The sequence below is a fragment of the Piliocolobus tephrosceles genome, chromosome 13 (assembly GCF_002776525.5).
Source record: "Piliocolobus tephrosceles isolate RC106 chromosome 13, ASM277652v3, whole genome shotgun sequence".
NCBI lineage: Eukaryota > Metazoa > Chordata > Mammalia > Primates > Cercopithecidae > Piliocolobus > Piliocolobus tephrosceles.
The window spans coordinates 108,301,976-108,321,292 of record NC_045446.1 but is presented as its reverse complement, the minus strand read 5'-3'; the positions used below and the strand labels follow the sequence as shown (position 1 = coordinate 108,321,292).

At 53.4% G+C, this 19,317-nt stretch overlaps 1 protein-coding gene across 1 annotated transcript in view; it reads right to left on the bottom strand.

Annotated features, from left to right (window-relative positions):
• The window catches only part of PHLDB1 (pleckstrin homology like domain family B member 1), a 53,547-nt gene that overhangs the window by 31,849 nt on the left and 2,381 nt on the right, over window positions 1-19,317 (bottom strand). The window contains exons 2-6 of the mRNA XM_026449843.1: window positions 17,210-17,290; window positions 16,426-16,549; window positions 14,917-15,087; window positions 5,921-6,046; window positions 2,321-3,666 (exon numbers count right to left, since the gene is read on the bottom strand). Of these exons, the coding sequence (XP_026305628.1) occupies window positions 2,321-3,666; window positions 5,921-6,046; window positions 14,917-15,087; window positions 16,426-16,549; window positions 17,210-17,290 (1,848 nt within the window). The remainder of the gene's footprint in view (window positions 1-2,320; window positions 3,667-5,920; window positions 6,047-14,916; window positions 15,088-16,425; window positions 16,550-17,209; window positions 17,291-19,317) is intronic.

The window sequence follows — 19,317 nt, the reverse complement described above, 5'->3', positions numbered from 1 at the left end:
GTTGTGCCACCTGTCTACATGGCACAACAGCCTGGTTCTTCCTGCCCACTTCTGGGACAGCCCCTTCCATCTTCCTGTTCCTTTCTTTTTTCAATCTACCCCAGGACAGGGCTTCCTCATGGACACAAAGGAACACACCAAACACATAACGGAAACATACTGTTAAGTAGACTACAGACCACAATGAGACACAGATAAACTTGGGTGCTTGTCCTAACGCAGGTACACACAGATCTACAGACACACACTGACACACCAGCATTGATGCACAGGCACACAAGGACACAATATGTGCCCTGGACTTGCATTAATAAGCAGGTACAAAGACACCAGCCCTGACATGCACAAATGCACACTGATGCACACTCACAGATAAACACAGTCTAGCATACAGACAGGTGGGCATGTATGCAGACAGACAGGGCTGGAAAACAGACCCACAAGCCCACAGGGACCAGACACCCAACCACAGACACACATGGAGAAGAGGTAGACCAAGGACACGGCCCTCTGTCCCCACCTCAGCTCCAAGTTACCTTCAGGCAGTCCTTGGCTGTTTATCAGCAGGATGGGCTGCTACCAGTCCTTGAATGCCCAGGCCCATGAGTGAGTACTCCCAGGGCCCTACCACTTCATCCACCCCTCTCCACATACACACCCACTCAGATACAGTCACCTCTCAGGGGCCTAGGAAGTAAAGGAGGGATGATACAATCGCATTCCTGGTCTTGTTGCCTTCTCCTGCAGGCCTATCTATAGGCCTGAAGCCTGGCTTGTGAGGCTCCCATGGCTCTCTAGGGTCCCTAGACCTCCTCAAGTGTCTCTCACCACTTACAGTTTGGCCATGAACCCAAACCGCAGGAAGTGGAGAGAAGGCTGGAGAGGCGTTCTCATACACTTACCCAGCTTCCCTCCTGTTTCTTGCCCAGTTCCATGGCAAAAAAAAACAGGAACAGAGCCTCGGCACCTGGGAGGCTGGGCCAGTGCCTCCACCCCTGCCCCAGGACCCAGATAAGCAGCCTGGTTGAGGTGGGAGGGGCAGGGCGGGCAGCCTCCAAGACTTAAAGTGGCAGGTGAGGCAGGTCAGGACTAGTGGTAAGATGTGTGCTTATGTGTGGGAATGGGGGTGGGGAGACTGATGGAGGAGTTGGGGGAGGCTGTGCCTGCCACTCAGCCTGTGCCAGGCTCACTGCCCCCTCTCCAGGATGAGACCCCAGCTTAGAATGGCCATGCATTCCCATCTAGACCAATGCAAAAACAGTGAAGAGAAGATGCAGCAAAGGAAAAGACGGAATCCGCCTCATTTCACCCCGATCCAGCACAGACACACAATCCTATACCCTCATCCAAAACTGTCCCAACCTCTTCCAAACGCATCTCCAGATGCTTCATTTCTGGTTCTCATCAGTTCTGATTCTCCTCCTCAAACCACTCCCAGGGTTCCTGCCCACCTCCCAAAGAACCCTGTTCTGCTTGCAAGGACAGAGGGCAGAATCCATTCTTCTGTACATGGGCTCGACTGTGTACACACCAGCCAGAGCCCCTTAAGCTCCCTGAGTTATCTGGGGAATCCTGGCCCCCACCCAGCTCAGATGCCATCTCCAGGACAGCTGCCTAGAGCCACACCCAGCCCCTGCACACACCCACACGCATGCACACGGACACACACAGTCACAATTACAGAGGCTGGCTAACGGTCAGGCCAGGGTTGCCTATCCTGCTCTGTCCTTCTTCCCTGCCACCCACACTCCTAGATGATACTGCCTGGGCCAGGGTGGGCAGCTCCCACGCACTTGTAGACGCCAAAGAGAAGCAAAAAAGGACAAGGTACTTTTCTAAAAAAAAAGTCTCAGAGTCAGACAGGAGACTTGGTTTCCAATTCCAGCTCTGCCAGAACTTGCTGTGTGACCTTGGACAAAGCCATTCCCCTCTCTGAGCTTCAGCCTACTCAACCTACTTCAACCTGCTTCTCAAACTGGGAGGTTCAAGGTCTTACCATACCTGTGGTATGTTTTCCTAGAGCTTCACTGTGCTTGAGTAAACAATGTGAAATTTAATTTATACATTAAAACAAATGCTATGTTGAATAAATGCAAAATTAGCACGAATTTAAAATAAAGCCTTAGAGATTTCAAAAAAGTTTCTTCTTCAGGGCACCGGAACCATAAGATATTGATCACTAAAGTGTATCCTGGAGGTGGGGAACCTTGAGAATCCCAAGCCCTGTTTGAGGGCCCCTCCCACTCTGCCAACTGGCCTGCTCAAGCCCTGGCAGAGACTCTGCCATGGACAGTGGCAAGCCTCCCTGGCACCTGCTCACCAGCCTCTCCATCTCCTGCTCCCGGAGCCGTTCTTGGCGCTGTCGCCGGTGGTACTCCAGGAGGTCGTCCTCATTGTCACTGATCTCTGTGATGCTATTTTTCCGCTCCCTTGTGACAGGCACCCGCAAGTCCCCGCTGGAGAGCTTCCTCTGGACACAGGGACTTTGGCAGGGTGAAGCCCCAGTAAGAGAGCCCAGACTGTAGGCTGGGCTCAGCCCGCCACTGAAGCTGCCCTTGCGGGGTGCCAGAGACTCACCCAGTGTGGGTGAGGGGCTCCGTGTCCTACGGCCCCGTGACCCTAGCGTCAGGGAGAAGTCCTCTGGTGAAGCCCCATGGGCTGCCCAGCGGCGGGGCCGAGGACTCTCTGCCACTTCCCTGCTTAGCTTGGGATCTGGGGTGGTCCGGGTGGGCAGTGGGGAGAGGGCTCGCCGGGACAGAGATGGACTTAAGGGGGGTAGTTCTCGCATACTGTCCAGGCCCCGCCGGCCCAGGCGGGGACTCTCAGGAGGCTGCAGGGTACGGGTGGCTAACCCATCTGAAAATGTTCGGCCCACCAGTTGGCGTGAGGGGCTAGTTGTTAGCACCCGCTCACTGCCTGGAGGCTCGCGGAAAGGGCTGGGAGGGCGGTCCTGGAGTGTGCCAATCTTGTTTCGGGGAGCAGGGACTGGAGGCTGGAACTTAGGGCTGCCAGGAATGCTGGTGGGTTGACTGAGAGCACCAGAAGCTGGGTATTCACTCAGGCTGATGGCCACCACAGGCAGCTGCCCACCCAGCCGGGGGCTCTCAGTGGCTCTCCGGGCCTCTGCCAACACAGTAGCTGCAGGGCTGTCTGTTAGCAGACCCCGGAGGCCAGGGCTGGGAGGCCTCTCATGGCCCCCTTTCCTGCTCAGCCGAGGACTCTCAGAGCGAGCACCACTTGGGCGGGACTGTGGGGGCTGCAGGGCCAGATGGTAGCTGGAGGAACGGGCAGGTACCAGCGGGGGCACAGAAGGTCCTGGCTCTTGCCCACTGGGTGAGTGACTGGCACAGCTTCCACTGCTGGCTGGTGAAGAGAGTGGAGAGAAGGCTGGAGAGGTGTTCTCATAGCTGGAGCCCACAGACATGGCACCAGGGCTGGTTGGGGGAGACAGCAGGTAGCGCCCACCATTAGCCATCGGCGACAGTGGAGAGGTTGTGGCAGGTTTTTTGCCAGCAGCTCCAGGCTCCTCTAGCACCAGTGAGTCCATGATCTCTTGCAGGTCCTTCTCAATAGAGCTCACCAGGGAACTGTGGCTGGCACAGGCCGAGGGTCCCCGTGTTGCAGGCTGTGGGGTGTGGTTTCCATTTACCAGACTTTCTGATTCTGCTGGGGGGAAATGCAAAGGTCTTTGACTTTGGGGAGCTGCATATGCATAAGAGCCAGGGCACTAGCCCACTTCCTCCTAGCACAGTGAGACTAACAGGGCTTTGGAGAAGAAGCCAGGAGATCTGGTTCTGGTACCAGCTAGCTCTAACACTGACCTGCTGTGCAACCTTAGCCAAGTCACTTGTCCTCAGTTTCTCCTTCTGTAATGGAAGGGAATTGGCAGGGCCTTCCTGCCTGTGACTTAAAACAGTTAACAATGATAGGCGCTCTAAGCCTATTGTTGTCAATTCACCCCAAGACTAGACTCCTCCAATCTATATCCTATATCCCTCCTCAAGAAGGGCAGGTAGGCCAGGCACAGTGGCTCACACCTATAATCCCAACACTTGGGGAGGCCGAGGTGGGCAGATCACTTGAGGACAGGAGTTCAAGACCAGCCTGGCCAACATGGTGAAACCCCACCTCTACTAAAAATACAAAAAATTAGCTGGGTATGGTGGCACATGTCTGTAATCCCAACTACTCAGGAGGCTGAGGTACGAGAATCGCTTGAACCCAGGAGGTTGCATTGAGCTGAGATCACTCCTGCCTCCTGGGGGACACAGCAAACTGTCTCAAAAAAAAAAAAAAAAAAAAAGAAGAGGCCAGGCATGGTGGCTCACACCTGTAATCTCAGCACTTTGTGAGGCTGAAGTGGACGTAACACCTGAGGTCAGGAGTTCGAGACCAGCCTTACCAACATGGTGAAACCACATCTCTACTAAAAATAAAAAATTAGCCAGGTGTGGTGAAACGCACCTGTAGTCCCAGCTACTTGGGAGGCTGAGGCAGGAGACTCACTTGAACCCAGGAGGTGGAGGTTGCAGTGAGCCGAGATCGCGTCACTGCACTCCAGCCTGGGCGACAGAGTGAGGCTCCATCTCAAAACAAAAAAAAAAGAAAAAAGAAGGGCATTATACAAAGAAGATGGGCACCTGCTGCAGAGCTGGCCAGAAGTTCCAGGGGCTCCTAGTCTAATGGGATGTCAGGGCCTCCCACCATAGGAACCAGAGGCCCAGGATTAAAAAAAAAAAAAAAGAAAAAGAAAAAGAAAAAGCCTCCAGGGCTGGGCGAGGGGTGTGTCTTCATCCAATCAGAGGTAGGGGAGGGAGCTGGTGCTAATGGCTGGTTCCTGGAAGCCAGGCTGCCAGCAAGGAGGTGAAGCTCAGTGCCTCCAATTATCCCATTAAGCCATGCCAGCAAGAGCCTGCTTTTGCCATGCCTCAGCCCTAGTCAACCATACAGGAGTCCCTGGAACCACTGCCCCAAACAGCTAAGGGAGTGACATGACAAGGCTGGGGTGAGGGCAGGGTAAAATTAACTAGGGAGTAGACTGGGAAACCAGGCTTCTGGGCCCCCAGAGGACTGGAAAAGATTGAGGGTGGGAAGAAGAGAAAAGAAAGACTTTGCAAGACTGAGTCTGGGTCCAAAATTATGGGGACTGTGTGGGATATAGTCAGAGGGGTTGCCATGGATACTGGTAAGCCCAGTGACCACTCACCTTTCTTCAGGTCCCCAGGCTATCCACTTAGGCTGCTGATACCACCTCGCTAGGTGTACCTGACATTCATGTCCATCTGCCCCAGCACCTGTCACCCCATAGCCATCTAAATGCCAGCACAAAGTCTGAGATGGTAGACCCAATAATAGCCTCCTGGTCTGCACCCCACCCCCTATGCAGCTGGGCTGAGGGGGCCTGTGTTGGTTCCCCAGAACAATCACCAATCCTCTTCTGGGGATCAATAATTCACACACAAAATACAGCTGCTCCACTGAGTCATCAGCGGGCAGAGCATGGAGTGAGGGTTGGGCGAGGCCCAAGGACATGATCCCCACCACAGCTTACAGGGAGTTCAACCTAATGCTTCCTTCTGCCCCTCAGGACACCCTAGAGGGTGAGCCTCCCTGTGCTGACACAAGTGGGCCAGAGTTCCAGATACTGAGTAGCAACCTCCAGGGCAGTGGGGTACACGCTGGCAGAGCCCACTATCCCTCAAGACACATAATTTCCCAGTTTTAGCTAAGCAGCACTGCCTTGGTTAGCTCTCAGTGGTCCCACTGCCTGGCATTCTCCACCAGCCCATGGCCGGTGGCAGTGAGCCCAGACCTTAGGTACTGTCTTGCCCTAACACTCCAAGTGTGGCTGAAATGAGCAAGGAGGACTGCTGAAGGAATACCCCAGCCCCCTGCGCCCCCCCCCCACTCTGGTACCTACCAGGAACAGGGCTGTAGGGGGGCCCAGGGGCTCGGCCCCCTGCTGGAATCATGCTTTTCATCCACTTGGCTTCAGCCGGGTGGTTAAAGCGAAGGAAGGTGGACTGACCCAGGCACAACATGCAGCCTGCAGAGAAAGCAAACACTTGAAGACCGGGTGTGGTGGCTCACACCTGTAATCCCAACACTTTCAGAGGCAGAGGCGAGTGGATCACCTGAGGTCAGGAGTTCGAGACCAGCCTGGCCAATGTGGTGAAATCCCATCTCTACTAAAAATACAAAAAATACAAAAATTAGCCAGGCATGGTGGTGGGTGCCTATAATCCCAGCCACTCAGGAGACTGAGGCCAGAGAATAGCTTGAATCTGGGAGGCAGAGGCTGCAGTGAGCTGAGATCACGCTACTGCACTCCAGCCTGCGTGACAAGAGCTAAACTCTGTCTCAAAAAAAAAAAAAAAGGAAAAGAAAAGAAAAGAAAGAAAGAAAACACTTGGAAGGGCAGGCAGGGCTGAAGCTACTCCACCTCACAGCACTAGCAGGCTCACCTCGGCTCTAAAGACCCATCCCCACCTGCTCTCAGAGTCCACATAGTCCACACCTGACCCTGCCTGTGCTTGAGATGGGCACCTCCAGGGCTCCGCAGCACAAGACAGAGTAGAAAAAGTACAGGTGAGTGAGTCCCAAGATCTGAGTCCTCGTCCTAACTCCTCTTCTTACTAGCTGTGAGATCTCTGGGTGAAGTCACTTCACCTCTGAATCTAGTTCTCTTAATCAGAAAAATGGGGACAATACCACTGATCTTGTAGGGTTAATAAGACAGTGTATGTGAAAGTACTCTAAAAATATATACAGAGAGGCCAGGCGCAGTGGCTCAAGCCTGTAATCCCAGTATTTTGGGAGGCTGAGGCGGGCGGATCACCTGAGGTCAGCAGTTCGAGACCAACCTGGCCAACATGGTGAAACTCCGTCTCTACTCAAAATACAAAACTTAGCTGGGAGTGGTGGCGTGCGCCTGTAGTCTCAGCTACTCAGGAGGCTGAGGCAAGAGAATTGCTTGAACCCAGGAGGCAGAGGCTGCAGTGAGCCGAGATTACGCCACTGCACTCCAGCCTGGGTGACAGAGCAAAACTCTGTCACACACAGACACACACACAAATGTTCAGAGAATACTGACACCCCTGTCCCCCAACCCCAACCTGTATGCATGATCCATCTATCTGCCCCTTGGGGAGAAGGGTAGAAGAGTCAGTCTGAGAGGCAGCAACTTCCAGGGTCACACAAAAAAGCTCTGAGATAGGGAACAAGAGGAAAAACCATAGATCAGTCAGATGACCTGGGGGGGTCCTGAATTTGCTCCCACTCGTTATTGTTTTGTGACCTTAGGAGAGCTGTGTGGTGCAAGTCTAGGGAGTGATCACCACCTTTCTTTCTGACTAAGCACCCTCTGCATGCTCCCTGGTCTCCCCTGGCATCAGGCCAAGACTAGGCCACTGGGCCCGGCCTCAGCCAAGCACATTCCCGGGCAGTAGACACAAGCCCAGTCCTGCCCAGCAAGCGTGAGTACCTGGAGGGGGAGGGCATGTGGGAGCTGGAAAATGTAGCCAGGGGCACCAGGAGTGTGCACAGTGGCAGGTGTGCCCACAGGCGTCTAAGTGTAGCTGGCAGAACTCCACCTCCCAGCCACACCAGGTGCTGGAGGGCTCCCGCAGAAGATACTATATTGGGAGAAGCCAGAGCCCTGTTGCTCTCTACCACCAATCCTTCCAATTTGTCCACACCCCTGGCCCCCAGTCTCAGCCTCCTGTCTACCCAATCTGGTGCCACTTGGCACCCCAAGCTTCACGTCAGTCTAAGACTGGCAGAGGAGTCTACATTCCTGGACGCTGAGACAGTTCAGCTCAGGCAGGCCACAAGGGCAAGGGGCATCCCAGGCCACGTGGGTACCTTGGCAGGTCCCTAACTAAGCAGCTCAGGAGCCTGTTCCTGGGATCCTGGGCATTGCTTGGGTTGGGGGTTTAGTAGGCTGAGAAGCCCATGGCAGATAACCATAGTGGATAAAGCCACTCACTATCCTGGCATACACAAAGGCCCTCCCAGGTACCCAGACACCAACAATTCTAAAGGAGAGAGAGGGAGCCTTCCCTGCCAAGTCACCAGTCAGAGAAGAGGATCCCACAGTATTCATAACTGGAATAAATGATAGCCAACCACACTGTCCACATAATTACAACCACAGCTGTTTCAGAAAGAGCCCTGTCAAGCCCCTCCCCCTCCTTTTAGCCATTTAACAAGCTTATTAGTGATGAGTTCACAGGGTCTAGACAGACCCACTCAACCCAGGGTCGTGGGTGGTGGGGATCAGGAGCCTAACCACACAGTCCAGGCTGGGAAGGAGGTGGGGAGTCTGAGTGGATTCCAGTCCAGCAGTGCCAGGCCCACCCAAGTAGGATGTAGGCATCTAGGGATCCTTCACTTGGGCCCCTATAGCTGTGTGTTTTCTGCCCCCTCCTCAGCCCTTCACCCTCCCCCACATAAGGGGGTGTGGCATGCTGCCTCTGGGCTATAAATAGTGATGCCAAGCACCAGAGCTGGATCTGTATTAATAGAGCAGGCAGGAGAGCAGCAGGACTGAGAGCAACCCGGCTCCTGCCCAAATTAACTTTCTATTTGCATGCAGAAGCTTCAGGCATTGCCCTAGTGCTCGCCCCTACAGCCCCTAGGGGTCTGGCCGGCCTGTTTCTGGGAAGAAGCCTCCTCTCCGCCCACTCCCACCCCACACCCCCAAAGGCCAGCCCTTTCAGGGAGCCCAGGAACCCCTGCCCATCCTGCCAAAGTCATGGTCAGTGTCCCCCATGCCCAGAGGGGGTCAGGGTCCAGCTGTGTGCAGGTGGGTGGAGGAGCTGCACCTCTGGAGGGGAAAAACTAGGCGAAGGAGAGGGTGAATCCTACCTGTGAGAGATGCAGAGGAGAAACACCAACACAAACAGGCTCACACTCATACACACTCATAGTAACACAACAGACTCATGGGCGTACATGCTCACACACTCTCAGAGCTACTGTCACTGCCCTCCTGGTCACACAAATAGAGTGGATTGGCCAAAGGGAGACCGAGTGAAGGGAATATGGGAGGAAGGGCCTTGGTCCTTCCTATCAGAGACCCTCCTTGGCCATAAGGTAGACCCCCCTCATTCTAACCAGGACCCTTTAACCTTATCTGATGGAGGTGAGTCCTAAGGAGGGGGCTGCCGGAGCGCTGGGAAGATAAGGTCTACCGACTGAGAAGTGCCCCCAAGCCCAGAATCCCCATTTAGAAATGTTCAGGGAACACACACAATCGAGTCTCTCCGCCTCAAGCTCCCAAAGAAGGTCAGAGGACCCCATGCCCCTCCTCCCGCCCACCCTCCTCAAGACGCCCCTCCCAGCCTGAGCTTCTCCAAGCTTTGCGGCTTGGGGGCTGTGGCTGGCCCGGGGCTGAGGACTCACCGCCGAAACCGGACCTCCGGACCGCTCGCCCCCGCTAGCTCAGGCCCTCCAGGTCCCGGGCCCGCCTGGGGCCTCTGAGGGGGCGGGCCGACCTCCCGAGCCGCCGGCTCCAGGCTCGGAGCGAGCAGCGAGGAAGCGAGCAGCCGCCAATGCCCGGGGAGGGGCGGGCCGGCCACCAGCGGCGGGGGAAGGGAGCCAGGGAGGGAGGGACAAAGGAGAGGAGGAGGGGAAGAGGAAGTGATGGAGGAGACGAGTGGAGAGCTGGATGGAGAGGGCGGGGCGGGAGGATGCAGAAAGGCTGCCGGCTTGGGATCCTGGACCCCGGGCAGGAAGAAAAGTGGGCGGGAAGGAAAGGTTCAAGGGAGGTGACTGAGTGAAGGAAAGGTGAGAGGTAAGTAAAGAGGCCAGAGAGTGAAGAGCCAGGAGCCAGGAGTGAGGCCAAGCAAAGGACAGGATCTCATTCCCAGCCCGCTGTGGTAAGAGGTCAGTGGTAGCTGGGCTGGCCGGCCCTAACTGGCTATAGTACCTTGGGCCAGTCACACCCTCTGACCTCGGCTTCCTTATCTACAGAAAGTCAGCTCTGACATTCCATGGGTCCATATCTGAGGGAGAGAAGGAGAGGAAAAGAGCAGGGGCTCTACAGGTCCAGCTAGGTCACTAGGTCCTGCTCTGGCCCTCAGGCTGTCACTGTAACAAGGTTACCCTGGGCTAGGAGTTCAGGCCAAAGCAGTGCTCTGTACAATGCAAGCACTCAGCCCACCTCCTGTCTCCACCCTAAACACCTCCTCTTCTGGCCCCACTCCCCGTAGCCCAACCCATGACCCTGGACCAAGGCACTGCCCTTTCCAGCCAGCCAACTTCCTGGGCCCCTGGAAGCCAGCCTGCACCCCGGCCACAACCTCCAGTTGTGCTCGACCCAGCAAAGAGCCCCCCGACTCCAATAAGGTACCCATCCTACTTGGGAAACAGGTATCTGGAGCCCCCAAAGTCAGGCTGAGATTCTGAGTCAGGGAGGTGTTTTGTTTTGTTTTGTTCTGTTTTTTTTGAAACGGAGTTTTGTTCTTGTTGCCCAGGCTAGAGTGCAATGGCGCGATCTCGGCTCACTACAACCTCCACCTCCCGGGTTCGAGCAATTTCTCCTGCCTCAGCCTCCCATAGCTGGGACTACAGGCATGCACCACCACACCCAGCAAATTTTGTATTTTTAGTAGAGACGGGGTTTCTCCATGTTGGTCAGGCTGGTCTCGAACTCCCAATCTCAGGTGATCCACCCGCCTCAGCCTCCCGAAGTGTTGGGATTACAGGCATGAGCCACCGCACCCAGCCCAGGCAGGTATTAATACCCACCATCCAGCCAGGTCCCCCAGTTCCTCTTGTTCCAGGGACCTGGCCCCTGCACACCAGAGCCTTACGGAACACAATGTTGTATGCTCTCAGCAGGCAGCTCACACAGCCTGACACAGTGTCTCTCAGATACACACCAACACTTGCTCAGTCACGCTGACACTACTTCATCTCTGCATGCTCTGAGTCACACAGACACCTTCATTAAACACACTGTCTGTCTCTCACACACCTTTATTCTCATGCACACATCCCCCAGACAACTCCTTTTAGTTACACACTCACCCAGGCATAGCTTTCCTTTCACTCAGTCCCTGGAGAAACTCTGAAATAAAATCAACCTCTTAGATGAATAATCAGGCAAGTTTTCCATTCTTGCTGAACAGCCCACTAGCTCACTCACCCATGCTGCCAACTATGTGCATACACATGCACACACTCACGTGTGCACACGTATCTTATTCCCTTCTGAGGAAAAAGGAAGAACCATATAGGGTCAAATGCAAAATGAAGGGAGGCTTAAAAAAAAATCTCCTCAGGAAGAGTGATTCATCGGTCTGGAAACTGTGATGGCCAGCTGGATAGACCTAGGCAGACACAGAGGATGCCTGCCAATGAGAAATAGGGCAGGAGGCAGACACAAAGAAGTGGGAAGCTGGGAGCCTTCGCCCTGCCCTCCTTCCTTTGAGCTTTATTAGTCAAGATTGTTATCAGTCTCATAACAGAAAAAGGTTGAAGGCTTCACTCCCAATTTACAGATGGAATAACTGGGTGGGAAAAAAAAAGGTTCAATATCCTGGATCCCAGAGACAGGCAGCTGGATAACCCAGAAATCCGGCTCCCCAGCCACACTGCTCTGCTGGCCCCCACGCAAGCCCCTACCCACCAATGAGAGGCTTAGGGAATGAAGGAGACTGGAGACCAGGGCTCGGAGGAAATGCTAGGAGTGGATGGGGACCTACTGTCTAGACAGCCTGGGCCCTGAGCTGGTGGCTTTCTGGGTCCTCCCCTGCTTGGTTCCCTCCCAGATCTTTCATGTGGTCTGGCGCTGTGGTCCCAGGGTGGGGCAGCCTAGACCCAGATTGAGATTCCTCCTCATTCCCTTGGTCCTATTCTGAGCACCACCCCTTGCTCTGTAGAGAAGGGGGCAATGTGGGATGTGCCAAGATGCCTGGGTACAGGGGGTGGAATCAGGACCTTCCTGGCTCCCTCACTTCATGCTCCTATGTTCACAGCTCTGTGCTAAAGGTTGGCATCTGTTTTCTGCCCGCCTCCCCCTTCCCCTGGCCCAAGCATATTCCTGCTGGAAGAGCCTGTCACTGCCATCTCTGCTTGTCATGAAGTGTGTCTCTCCAAGTTGCCTATGGCTGGGCACAGTGCCCAGAATGATGCATCTAAGGCCAAAGTAGGCTCCTTGTTATTCCCAGGGTAGCCCTTGTTTTTCAAAGAGGAGGGTCGCCTCTACAAGGCCAGATTAGGGGAACAAGGAAGGGAAAATGATCTTCTTGTATATATGCCCACAGATAGGCATATGACCAGTGAGGTCTCATATACTCATAGGAGTACATACACAGACATTTTGGTACTATCAGTCCTGAGTTCACCCCTACAGCCCACTTGAACACACTGATCCATAAATACAAAGAAAGACACAAACACAGAGATTCGTAAGCCCAGAGTCACAAACACATCCGGAGCTACATAAACACACTCCAGTTACACAGGCACACAGAGATAGCACATGCACCCCCGAACCACCCAGTTTCCAGGGAAACACACTCCCAAGAATGTCCGGAGTAGGGCCACGCAGGGCTGGGCTTGGTGCCTTGCTCCAGAGATGAGACAAGGAAACCCTCAGCTCCTGGAGCCCAGGGGAGGGGGAGGACTGGGGAGAAGAACACCCATTCCTTTGTGCCTCTGCCTACCCCTCCATAGGCTGCCAAGCTTTGGAGACAGGCAAGCCCAGACAAGAAGGCTATGGGGGATGGGGAGAGAAAATGGGAAGGGGTTTAGGGTCAGAAGAGAGTGGGAGGGTACATACTTGGCTGGGTAGGCTTCTGGCTGGAGAAGAGTCGGGAGGGGTCACTGGGGCCACAGGAAATGCCTCAGAATTCCATCTTGGCCCCAGGCTCTCCCTCTTCTCAGGAAGCTAAATGATGCACCAGAAAGAATGAACAACACAAGCATACCCTGCTCACAACATGCAGGGGAACAACGTTCTTACCGATGAATGTGATAGGTTTGGGGCGGGGGTAGTAAGTGCTGAGCCTTCTTTAAATTTTGTCCTGCCTCTCCTTGCTGCTCTATTGTCTCATCTCCATGCTCCCAAATCTTAAAGAAGATGCTCTCTCTGAGACTGAACAGGACTGTTAGGAACCTGCTGTCATCATAGCCAAGCCCCAATTTTGGGGGATTCCTCCTCTCATCCAAAGTCAGAGACCTTGAAGCCCTGGAGAAGGCAATGGCCTGCGTGCTGCTACTGGTGGACCTGCCTCCCTGAAGTCAATTTTTGCATGCCCTGCCCCCTACCCGAGGGCAGGAAGAAAAGACTGGGGTTAAAAAAAAAAAAAAATTGGCCGGGCGCGGTGGCTCAAGCCTGTAATCCCAGCACTTTGGGAGGCCGAGACGGGCGGATCACGAGGTCAGGAGATCGAGACCATCCTGGCTAACACGGTGAAACCTCGTCTCTACTAAAAAGAATACAAAAACTAGCCGGGCGAGGTGACGGGCGCCTGTAGTCCCAGCTACTCGGGAGGCTGAGACAGGAGAATGGCGTAAACCCGGGAGGCGGAGCTTGCAAGTGAGCTGAGATCCGGCCACTGCAGTCCAGCCTGGGCGGCAGAGCGAGACTCTGTCTCAAAAAAAAAAAAAAAAAAAAAGATGGGGGAAAGGTCAGGTCTCCTGAATCAGCTGTGAAGGAAGTGACATTGAAAGGCCTTAAGGAGGATGAAGAGGAGAGAAGGAGACAGTGGAGTGAGTAGGATGGCCACTTCCAAGGGGCTTCTAGGCAGTAAGAGCCCCCAGAAAACAATGCTAGGCCATCAGAACCTGCTCAGAGCCAGGCTTAGCCCAAAGTTCCTGTCCTCCTGTTAGCCTTTAACCTCACCTCTAACCTCCACCCAAATCTGTTTTTCTCATTCTCCTAATCTGACAACTCACTGTATGAACTGATGCCCAAAACCCTGTTTCCAGGGTGAGCACACCTGGTCTGTCGAAGTGCCACCTGGGCCAACTGCTTACCTGCCTGCTAACCATAGTAATTAGGGGCCTAGTTTTTATTTATTTATTTATTTATTTATTTATTTATTTATTTATTTATTTAATTTATTTTTTGAGACGGAGTCTTGCTCTGTTGCCCAGGCTGGGGTGCAGTGGCGCCATCTCAGCTCACTACAACCTCTGCCTCCCAGGTTCAAGCGATTCTCCTATCTCAGCTTCCTGAGTAGCTAGGACTACAGGCGTGCGCCACCACACGTGTCTAATTTTTGTATTTTGGGTAGAGACAGGGTTTCACCATGTTGGCCAGGCTGATCTTGAACTCCTGTCCTCAAGTGATCCACCCGCCTTGGCCTCCCAAATTGCTGGGATTACAGGAGTGAGCCACCATGCCCGGCCAGGGGCCTAGTTTTTAGAGCCACCTTACACAACAGAATGGTCTATTGCTTTGGGTTATATTCGTGACCCAAAAGCTACTGTCAGCAGTCTCGTAACAGGAGCAGGCATGTCCTCAGATTTCACCCTTGCCCCATCCCCATCAGGAAGTATTGTCCTCCTCTTCAGCTTCTCAAAACAACTTCCTCTTGGCATCATGGAACAATGCCATTGATACCCTCTCACTGCTGCTCCAATTGCTCTTCCCCAACAACCACTAACAATCCCATCATGCCCCAGGCCCTCTGATGGCGGGAATCAGAACCTCTTCTCTCCCCATGGTATGTGGAGGCAGGTTGGGGGTGACCAGAGAAGAAAAACAGGTTGAAAACATGTCTGGATGCTGAGAGGGTTCGGTATGTTGTTTAGGCACATTCAGATGCACCTGAGTACTCCATTCCCAGTATGGGCACTCAGGCAGTTGCCATGGCAACCACCACAGCCAGTCTCCCCGGTGCCTAACACACACAAGCCTTTAAACAGAGGCCCCCTCCATCTGGAGGTGTCCACCCTTACCCTGAGTGAGCCGGGTAGGCTGCCGGACAGGGAGACCATCAATAGTGCAGGCATTGCCACAGGGGTAGAGGGTGAGGGTGCCCCGCAGGTTCTCGATGTAGCAGTGCTCTGGAGCCAGGCCTGGGCCCTGTAGTGAGATGTCTCTGGCTGCAGAGCCAATCACCGTCCTCCCTGGAGACAAGAGGCAAACTGAATCAGAAGGGTTGTCCAGGCTGAGGAGGCAGTGACAGGGCAAGGAGGGCCACAGTGGAAACATATTCCACCTCCTACTCCAGGGAGAATCTCTGCCCACCATTGGCCACCCCTACTGGGCCCCTGAGCCTGGTCTATACAGTAAGTGATAGAAGCTCTTCTCAGAGAAAACTCTGCCTGAGAATGGGAGGCCCAGAGATGGGAAGACCCAGACTCCACAGATGGAGAAGGAAGACTGCTTTTCTGCAGATCCTCCCTTATTCCCCCACTGCCTCTCCCTATTGTCCTTTTTTCTTTTTCCCCTTCAGCCTACTCCTCCTTTCTTCTAAATCTCCCTTTCTCTCCTTCTTCTCTCCCCCGCTTCTGCTACCTGCAACACTTCATCTCCCTCGCTAACCTCTCTGTTCAGTGCAACCTCTCTCTTCAGTGCAGGCTCTCCCCTAACTGCAGCAAGAACAGCCCCTCCCACTGACAGAGCGCCTGGGACTGGTATTTGGAGAATGTGGAGAATGTAGTATCACCCAGGCAACAAGTGCAGCCAGGAGAGGAGAGAGGGCGGGCAGAAGCTGAAAGGTGAAGGGGGCCGTGCCAGGGCCTTATCTTGGGAGATCTTGTCCCCAGCTCCCATCTCTCCATTCTCTACCTACGGTATAGCCTCCCGTGCAAGCCAATGCCCTGGAGTGGGGCCCTTTTTCTTCTTGGCCACATTGGTTGCTAAGAGCAATGTGTTCTCCTGTTTCTCTCAGTGCTCTCTTCATGGTTTCTTTTCTTCTTCTTCTTTTTTTTTTTTTTTTTTTTTTTTGTGATGGAGTCTCGCTCTGTTGCCCAGGCTGGAGTGCAGTGGCACGATCTCGGCTCACTGCAACCTCTGTCTCCTGGCTTCAAGCGATTCTTCTGCCTCAGCCTCCTACGTAGCTGAGACTACAGGCCCGTGCCACCATGCCCAGCTAATTTTTGTATTTTTAGTGGAGATGGGGTTTCACCATATTGGCCAGGCTGGTCTAGAACTCCTGACCTCATGATCCGCCCACCTCAGCCTCCCAAAGTGTTGGGATAACAGGCGTGAGCCACCACACCCGGCGTCTCCTCCTTGTTTCTAAGCTGATCTTTAAGCCCACTCATGGAACCAGATTATCTACCAAGGAAGGCAGGCAGTCTGGGGAGGCAGAGAGAAGGGAAGCAAGCTGGTGGGGTGGGGAGGCGAGCATTGCCAGCAGACAGTAGAAGGGCCCCAACACATGCAGGAGCTGGGCCTCCAGGGCAGGAATGCCTACAAGGATAGAGGGGTGACGAGTGAGATGCCCTGTTCACACTTACCTTCCTCCAGCGGCAGGAGGGTGATGGCTGTGCTGAGTCGCCCACTGCCCAGGCTCACCAGGTGGGGTTTGTCCGTTTGCACTTTCAGCCCTTTGCCTGTCTCGATCAGGTCCAAGGGTCCTTTCTGTAGGTAGTAGGGGTGGAGGACAAGCATCATTAGACTCAGCACCTTACCACCCTAAACCAGTCACACCAGCACTCTCTCCAGCCCTTGCCCCTCTCCAAAGGGCTCTGAGGGTGCTGAAAGGCTTAGCACAAAATCTTACACAGAGCATTATTCCACTACATTGTAATTAGATCTGAATCTAGGCCACTAACTCGTCCCACTGGATTTATCTCAAGTCTTGGCTTAACTGTCCCTTTTGTCTATTAAAACAGAAGCAAGGAGAAAGCGGTGGGGGGTGGGGGTGGCATTGGATAAGCAGCAGGGGTACTGTAGAGGAAGGCCAGTTGAGCTCCCTGCAGACTTGTCCATGGCTATCCACTTGGCCATTGCTTGCCCCTGCTAATCTCAAGTACAGGGAAGATAGAGGCATGGATCAAGGAGAGTGATACAGCCTAGGGTCAATCTGTAAACTGCTTTCTGACTTTCGACGGGTAGTTTCTGGGTGAACCAATTAACCTGATTCAGATAAAGACTGAGCTGTTAATAGGCTTGGGACCTGGGGAAGGGCAGAGAGGAACAGAATTGCTCCTTTCATCCTTGGGCTGGGACCACAAGGGGGTAGAAGAGCTGATGCCATCCCCACCGTATCTCTCTTGCCTCAGCCCTGATCCCACTCACCTGCACCATGGTCTGGGTCTTGCATCCAGGGCCTATTTGGTTCCTGTTGAGAGCATCCATGGTCCTAAGGCTCCAGAGCTCCTAGGGACACAGCAGAAAGCTGGTGAGTGGGAAGGTCAGGGCAGGAGAGGGAAAGAAGTAGGTTCCGTGGCAGAGTTCTCAGGGCAGAGGTAGCACCAGTCACCAACATTCCCCAAATGCTCATGCTGAAGGGAAGTAGAGGCAGCTAAAGAGCTTGGGTGGGAGTTGTCTGGGAGCAGTGCCAAGTCTCCAGTCAGCCACAGCATGTATACTACACCATACCAGTCCTGCCTCTTGCCACTGTAAGCACAAACAGTCCTATAGGGCTCAATCTATACCTCTGTGCCTTCTTGCCCTATGCTACTCAGAACCCAGATTTTGACAGCTGAAGACCCTTGGCCATTGTGGAGCCTTAAGCAGGATGGGGAAAATCTACCTTAGTGGGAGAAGCAGCAAGGAGGCCCCTCCAAGGACACTGGTAGCCAGAGGGCCCCCAGGTAGGTGGCAGGGCTAAAACAGGAGCTCCCTCCTGAAATCTTTCATTCTCCTCTTCACTGTTTGTCTCTCTTCCCAGGGCTTTAGTAGGATGTTTTCTTAAAGGAGACACAAAAGAAAAACTCAGCCATTTCTGCTATCTCCAGATGTCTCAACTCCTACACCTTTTCTTCCCCAGAAAGCAACCTCAACCCAACACAATCAGTTAAAAAAAATTTTTTTTTAATTAAAAACAAAAAACTTTAGTGATAACTAATACTGGGAATACTGGGTTCTTAACTCTTGGGTTCTTAATTGGCTAGGTGCTATAGAAAGCTTAGACCATTAGAACCAGGAGTAAGACAGATTCCAGAGCCAGAACTTGAATCCTCCCCACCACCACCCCACTGCCTCTCACCCATCACCCATCCCTCTCTCCCTGGCTCATGTTTTTGGTATCTGGGATGTGAGGACATTTGTGTACTAATGTGTGCCCCCATGCCCATCCCTTGGCCAACTAGCTAAGCTGAGAAACTTCCCACTTGCTGTGAAATGTTACTGGGGAAAGCTAAGAGTGTGACTGAGGGGTAAGGAAGCAGACCCAGGGAAGCAGGGTTTCCCTCCACTCTCTCTTCAAGCCATCTACCAGGGGACTTGGAAAGGAAGCAGGGGCAGCAGCCAGCATTCCAAGGAGTATCTGACCCTGGCAGTGGGTCCCGAGGACCTTAGCTATAGCGTTACTAAATTTACTCTCCCAGCTTCCACCCTTCCGGACCTGGACTGCATCATCTCCGTCACCATTTCCACTCAAGCTGGCGGAAGAGAGGCCGGAACCCAGGCTGGGGCCCACCCCAAGACTGCCAGGGAAGAGAGGAGGAAAACGCCATTAACCTATGCAAAGCCCCAAGCTGGCCTGGCACCTTCCCAGAATTCCTTGCCATGGAGAAGAATTTCCAAGGATAAAGATTGCTGTACTGCTTCCTTAGACTCAGGGAAATCCCTCAGCATTTTCTTTTCTTTTTTTTTTTTTTTTTTTGAGACGGAGTCTGGCTCTGCCGCCCAGGCTGGAGTGCAGTGGCCGGATCTCAGCTCACTGCAAGCTCCGCCTCCCGGGTTTACGCCATTCTCCTGCCTCAGCCTCCCGAGTAGCTGGGACTACAGGCGCCCGCCACGTCGCCCGGCTAGTTTTTTGTATTTTTTAGTAGAGACGGGGTTTCACCGTGTTAGCCAGGATGGTCTCGATCTCCTGACCTCGTGATCCGCCCGTCTCGGCCTCCCAAAGTGCTGGGATTACAGGCTTGAGCCACCGCGCCCGGCCCCTCAGCATTTTCTGAGGGAGGAAGGGCAAGAGAGTGGGTTAGGAATGGGGAGTTTATGTAAAAGAGGGGTTAAGAAAAACAAAATAATAAATAATGGTGAATAAGAAATATCATCCTTTGGTAGAAAGAACTTTAGACTGGGATATATAAAGCCTTAAATTCCACCCTGACTTTACGTATTTATTTATTAGTTATAAGATCCTAGACAAGTTATTTAACTTCCCTGATTGTCGAGTCATTCTTCTATAAAACTAGAGTAACGAAAAAAAAAAAAAAAAAAAAAAAAGGCCGGGC